The 6,523-nt window shown below is 38.1% G+C and overlaps 1 protein-coding gene across 1 annotated transcript; it reads left to right on the forward strand.

Annotated features, from left to right (window-relative positions):
- The first annotated feature begins 256 nt into the window (after positions 1-256).
- Positions 257-6,155, forward strand: LOC127472127 (cytosolic beta-glucosidase-like). Its single transcript, XM_051789820.1, has 4 exons — positions 257-302; positions 647-709; positions 4,877-5,104; positions 6,127-6,155. Exons 1-4 carry the CDS (start codon positions 257-259, stop codon positions 6,153-6,155), a joined length of 366 nt encoding a protein of 121 aa, XP_051645780.1.
- Positions 6,156-6,523: the final 368 nt, after the last annotated feature.

Below are 6,523 nucleotides of genomic sequence, written 5' to 3' on the forward strand. Positions count from 1 at the left end.
CACGGAGTTTTAAAGAAGGAGAAAGATGGCTGTTCTGTCTGTACTCCCATACAAATCTTGCTCTTCTACTCATTGGTTTCCCCTGTGAAACATGTAATGGCTAAAACATCCTTTCTCAGCCACTGCAGGCAAGTTTTTTTGGTGTTGGGAAGGAAAAGAAAAACAATTTTGATGCCAGAAAAGAAGAGGGGTTGCTGGATTTTGAAGCTTACTGGAAGAGGAGGAAATTACTTTTTGCCTGGTGACTAAAGGAATTATGTTGAGTAGAGGACCCACAAAGTCCTCTGTGTGGGAGGTAGGAGGTGAGAGGGAAGTGAAGGGAAACAGAGTTCTGTTCTGTGTACTGATGCTTTGTACTAGGAGAAGCCCCTTTACCGTGACCACCCTGGACTTTTCCACTGCTGCCTTTTCCACTTTCACTAATAACAGACTGAACCTCTCTGCTTTAATCCTGAGATGTGCAAGGTGCATGGCTTACCCTTCAGTGTGTGGAGCTGCACAGGGTTTATTTTTGTCTTCACTTTAGAATCTGCTTGTAAAAAGTGGAAGAGCGATCAAGCCAGAAAGTGTTGTCTGCAAATGAAGCCAGCATCTCCACAGCACACATAATGCTGTGTATTCACCTGTCCTCTGCAACTGGTACCAGAGGATATTGCTTTTCCAGTTGGATTTGCTTGGGGTGCAGCTACAGCAGCATATCAAATTGAAGGTGTCAATTTTTAGCTGTCGAAGTGTTAAGGAAGTTTCAAGTGAACGAAAAGTCTGGATCCAGGAAGGAGAGTGTTTGATCTTTGCCTCGTTATGTAGACACTACATCTGATGCGAATCATGTAGCACTTCTGTTTAAACACTTCTCACTTAAGCAGTAAGAAGAGTGTAAGGGATGTTTCAAATCTCAGAAATGTGACTAGGTAATGGAAATGGAGGAGGAAGCTAGCTAGTGAAAGTGGGGTGGAAAAAAGCAGATATAAGTAATTTTTCAATTATTTCTTGTATATTTCCTTTCTGTAGAGCCAATTTAAGTAGATTACTATTGGCTATTCTGAGACTGGACAGGAGAATTGCCTCATCAGACAGTGGTGCTCACAGGAAATCTTTGGTTAGAAACTCATCTCGAAAGATTATGAAAAACAATGAACTGAGAGGTTAACAGTTGGATCTGTGGAAATCACCCCCCAGGGACATGTGTCATGTTCCCAACTGAATAGGGGGGTTGATAAAGTGATTTGTCCAGCAGAATATGAAAGGTGCTGCAGGTTAGGGAATGTAAACACATAAACATGTAAACACAGGGACACTCACAGCCATAACCCTTCCAAACTTTATCCTTTCATAAATGTGTCTTTAGAAATCTTCAAAATACATATAGACCTGATTTTCTCATATTATGCCCTGCAGCATACAGGCACTTAAATCCCATTGATTTCCGTACCTAAATGGGAGTTGTAGATCCTAAATTGTCTTTGAGGATGTAGCCTTTAGTTCTCGGTTATTGCTGAAATTGAGAGTACTTGCCCATGCTCGGTACCTTTTAACGAGCTCAGTTCACTTCACCTAATAGACTGCACAGCTCGCTGTTCCCAGGGAATCAATATTCTGGGCCAGATTCTAACTGGAGTCCTGCAATTCACACAGCTCTATTAACTAATTTTTAAAATGTGAATCGTGTGTGCATATAGAATGACATTATAATTTCCTGCCTTTTGAGTGGCTAGATGTGCAACTTTAATGTTCTCTTAATGTATTTTTAATGAGCTTTCTTAAGGCTTCTGAGTGGGAAAAAACGTTAAAAAAAATAAATCTATAATATGGTCTAGACACTACTCAAATGACCCTTTTCTTGCAGTAAGAAACTCAACAGGGAATTCCTTCTCCTGAAAGCTTTGGAGGCTGTGCAGCTTCCAACTTAGAGGCAGCATGATTGAAGCAATAGTTCTTGTAGAGTCCAAACTCAGTTGCTGCACATATCACAAGATACACAGTGGATGAGGCAAGGGCTGACAGGCTACTTTATTTTTTTTACTGTAAGCTATGTATTTATGCACAGCACAACCTTCACCACTCTGTATATTTCAAAGCGCTAAAAAATCATACCAATTGTACTCTGCATGCTCAAAGTGCAGATTTCAAAGGTTCATGACTCAGTCAAATCAAAATCAATTTGCACCAGAACACTCAAAAGCACTTCTTCTTACTGAGGGCCATTTCTATGCTAAATTTCAACTCTCTGCTTGATTTTTTTTTTTTTTTTGAGAGAGGGAAAAGTTGCAGAAAATTCTTATAATGTTAAAAGTGATTTTTCTCACTTCTTTCATATGCCAAATAGTCAAACTGCATTAACAAAATTTCACTTTTTGGTCAGATATCAGACCAAGAAAATTTCACTCCAAGAGGTGAAAACACAACTGAATTAGAAGAAAAGTGTACTTGGAAAAGTGCATGAAAACTTGCACACTCTGATCCGTAATATTCCTGCTTTACTAGCTGCACTTAAATGGAAAAGCATTCTATTTTGTTCTGTTGTAATAATTGCAGAGAATGGGGAACATGTATCATAATAATTTATATTATTAATTTGATGATGTCATGTACTGATTTGGTATCTAAGTCTCACCTAAGTGTTTTAAATGTAAAATCAGTTCCCTATCACTGTTCTTTCCTTGCCCCAAAGCACACTAAAACTTCGGTTATGTCTACACTATGAAGTGCTGTGTAGCATGGAGGTTTCTGAGCATACTTAGAGGTGTGAGCTTGGTTCATTGAAGCAGAGAGAGCTCTGTGTAGACTAATTGTGACTCAGCAGGATGTGTTCGTGTATGTAGAGCTTTCTGTTGCCTTAGCTGAATTCCTTCCTACTCTTTATTTAGGTAGCTCAGATACTCAGGGCTGTACAAAGAGGCTCTTCGAACAGTATGAGGAATGCTTGAAAGTGGGTCTGTTTGCTACAGCCCCAGTCAGGGCTTTGTAGTGGCTAATGACCACTGGAGTAGTACTGTATACTCCGCTGAAAAACAAATGCCTTTCCCCCTCCCTCCCATCTCCTGTGCTGGAGGAAGGCAGGCAGGTACTAAGAAATCATTCAGCATCTGCTCTAGGTAATGGTTCTTAAATGAAGCTGTGTTAGCTGCCCGTTATGGCAGCTTTTGGCTTTCCTTAACTCCAACCGTAGTGAAAAAAGGAGCTGTGTCATATTGATATGGTGCAAAAAGCCTGCTCTTAGAGGCTTCTAAATTCTAAGTACCACCAAAGAATTACTGTTATTTTTTATTTTATGCACTTCTCTCAAATTTATTTATTTCAGTAGTCATGTTTGAAGTCAGATGCAGGATATAGAAAACTTTTAGTACTGTATTTTTCCAAGGAGCATGCAGAGAGAGCACAAAGTCTGTGATAAATTCTGAGATTAAGAGAAGCTCAAACTGTCTGGATCTAAAATGTGACCTACTTTGAAGGTTGTCCCATGTAAAATTTAATTTACTGACCAACCAAATGTAGATGTATCAGTGTTCGTGTGCTGCAATAAAATTCTGTAAAGATCATGAAATGTGACAATGATCTTTGAAAAGCTAGGTTATAGAAATGATATTACAGATTTTAGTAACGATTTAAATTAAGTGTCTTCAATATGCTTAACCTTGCATTAAACTTAGATTTAATAAGACAGATGTGTATTAAGTACTGAATATACTTAAGGGAGCAATCTTGCGTTGGCAGGGGATGGACTCAATGACCTCCTAATAGTTCTCCTCCATCTCTAATTTCTATGATACTAATTGATTATTAAAACACTTTTATTGAGGATTGATATGTAGCTATTATATAGGTATTAATCTTACAACCCAACTGATATTTAATTTATACGTAATTTTAACACACAGTGTCATTTTAGTTTTTAAAGAGTAATCCTGGAACCGTGCATTCACCGGGACTCTGAAAAATCTTGGTGGTAAATGAGGTTGGCCATTTTGAGGTTAATTGCAATTTTATGATTAAATCACACTTTGCAGGGGTTTACGGCGTACAGTAAGTTTACAGAGCTCTCCACATAAAAAAATGAAATATTTTTCTCATCTACAGCATTGCTCTGGAAAGACAAAGAAACTTGTAATGAAAAAAGGTGCATTTATTTGGATTAAATACTATATGTTGTTAAATGTCAGACAAAAACTAAATTTTGAATATTTTAAAGGTAATCTGTTTATCTCAATTTTGGAATTGTGAAGAAATTTCCCAAAACTCTGAAAGTTTAGGGAAAATGGTGCAGTGGTTTTGAGCATTCAAAATTCATTTCTGTGAATGTCTGGCTAAACAAAAAGCAGAAGTTTTGCAGAGCTGTGGTATTAATTCAGCTTGTATATGCCTAGGGCCGTGGCTCATAATGGCATTCCTTTCTTTTTAACAAACTGTCAAGCTTTTCAAAGGACATCCTGAAAGCCATAAGTGCCTATTTGTTGGATGTATTTCTCATACCCTAAAGGCTTTCTTTGATACGGACCGATCTTTTGCATTTATGGATGGAAGTTGCATTAGAAAATGCCCTTTGTGAAAACCTATAATATCTCAAGAGTGGCAAACATCTGATTTTTGGCTAAGGAACTATGAAGAGTGTTACAACTCTGAATGCTTTTCTAAAACAGGATTTTCAAATTGTTAGTAGCAAACAAAAATATGAATAATTGCAAAACCTAATGCAAATATGTATTAATGCTTGGAAGTTCCTAGTTACTTTATTTAAAGTAAGGAGCAGGGAGGGAATACTGCTCATTTTGCCCATGGGATTTTAAGGGGTTTGTGCCTACCTTGTGATAAATATTTACATGCAACATATGTCTTTTGATGTCAAAAGTGTAACAACCAAGTTTTGTTCTTCAAGCAGAAGGCTGGAATGCAGATGGAAAGGGCCCTAATGTCTGGGACATATTCACCCATCAGGGAGGAGATCGAGTTTTCAAGAACCAGACTGGTGATGTAGCTTGTGGCAGCTACACTCTGTGGGAGGAAGATTTGAAATGTATCAAACAGCTTGGATTGACTCATTATCGCTTTTCTCTTTCCTGGTCACGTCTGTTACCTGATGGGACGACAGGTTTCATCAACCAGAAAGGCAATTGTTTCTTAAAAATAGAAGGTTGCAGCTTTAATTCAAGGTTATTGCTGCAGTCTGGCATAATTAATCCAGTATGCTATTCTGCAGTGTAGCTTTGAAATTGCAACTTTTTTTCAGAGTAATTATGGGATGATTTTTTTATAGGTTTGCAACAACTTACTAATTAATATTGTAGATCCCCTTGGATAGCACAATCTTTTGGGATAGGATTATTATTATGTTTCCTATGTATCTTTTTGCTTACTCCAGTTTTTTTAATTGTAACTCTAAATCATTTTGCTTCATCAGAATGTTTATACTTACAGAGATCCTAGCCATGAGAATATTTTTGGATGACTTACAATAGACAAGTTATCTTATTTGGCAAGTGCATTTAGATAGCTTATCAGTATACTCTAATCTACTGAACTTCAGATTGATTATTTTGCACTGAGGGACATACTTTTCCCAGATATTTTTCTTTAGAAAATTAGAGAGGATTCTTCAGACTCAGTTAGGAACTTAGTTCTCTGACAAACAGAAGCCAGACCCTGCTCTGAAGGGTTTTCACTCAGTAGGCAGTGTAAATATGTAAAGGGATACAGCCCATAAACAAGCTGGTCAGATTGCTAGAAGTCAGATATAAAATTTGCTTCACTTCTGATTCATTTATTTTAATTCCATTGGTGGTGACTGGGGGAGATATTAAGGTCACTCACTAGGAAAAGACAGGAAAGGGCAGTTGTTCCTACAGAACACAGGGAATGGAAGAAAGAAGAAATAAAGAGAATTGTGAAGAATAAAAGCAACTGAAGCTGAACCAGCTAGGATGTGAGAATCAAAGTAGTTGGCTGAGGTCTCTTGTATGCTGGGAGGATAATGTTCCGAGGAGAAAAAAATCAAGGTATATTTGAATGAACCTCTGAATCTCACTCCTGCCTCCTACTCTTCTGCATCTCAGTTCTACCAAGAAGATATATATCGTTATACTTCTAGGGTAGTATTTGCATTGGAAATTTTTTTCATTTCCTGTTTTGAAGATGGAAGGATGAAAGGCTACAAGGGATAGGACTTCTTAGCAAATGCTCTTCAGGTTATCCTTACTGTACTAGGTGGATACTAGCAGAAGCAATATTTTCCTCCTGAATTTTGGTCATGTAGAGCTTGGCTGTTCAGTAGACAGCAGCCTATCCTCTGCATCCTGCAGATTAAGGTTTTCACCAGAGAGTGGAGGAGCCTTTGTTTCAAGATTTCAGAAAGGGGGGCTGGTAAATCTGCTGTAAACAGACCAACCAGCCATTTTTCCCTGCAGAGCCTGATTGCAAAAACCGTGCCAGTATCCCAGAGAGGCTTGAATGGAAGCCTTTTCTTTGCCACCAAAATTTACAATATATGGCCTGCTTTCACTGGCACAGCTTGCCTTTCCCTAGGAACGCT

Source organism: Manacus candei, unplaced genomic scaffold (genome assembly GCF_025592945.1).
Source record: "Manacus candei isolate 608988 ecotype Guabito, Panama unplaced genomic scaffold, ASM2559294v1 h1tg000028l, whole genome shotgun sequence".
Taxonomy (NCBI): Eukaryota; Metazoa; Chordata; class Aves; order Passeriformes; family Pipridae; genus Manacus; species Manacus candei.

Excerpts from the sequence above, each read along its gene's own strand:
- LOC127472127 (XM_051789820.1), top strand. The coding sequence starts at position 257 with ATGTTGAGTAGAGGACCCACAAAGTCCTCTGTGTGGGAGGTAGGAG. Across the intron at positions 303-646 it reads CTCTGTGTGGGAGGTAGGAG|AGGATATTGCTTTTCCAGTT; the intron begins GTGAGAGGGAAG and ends AACTGGTACCAG. Across the intron at positions 710-4,876 it reads AGCAGCATATCAAATTGAAG|AAGGCTGGAATGCAGATGGA; the intron begins GTGTCAATTTTT and ends TTCTTCAAGCAG.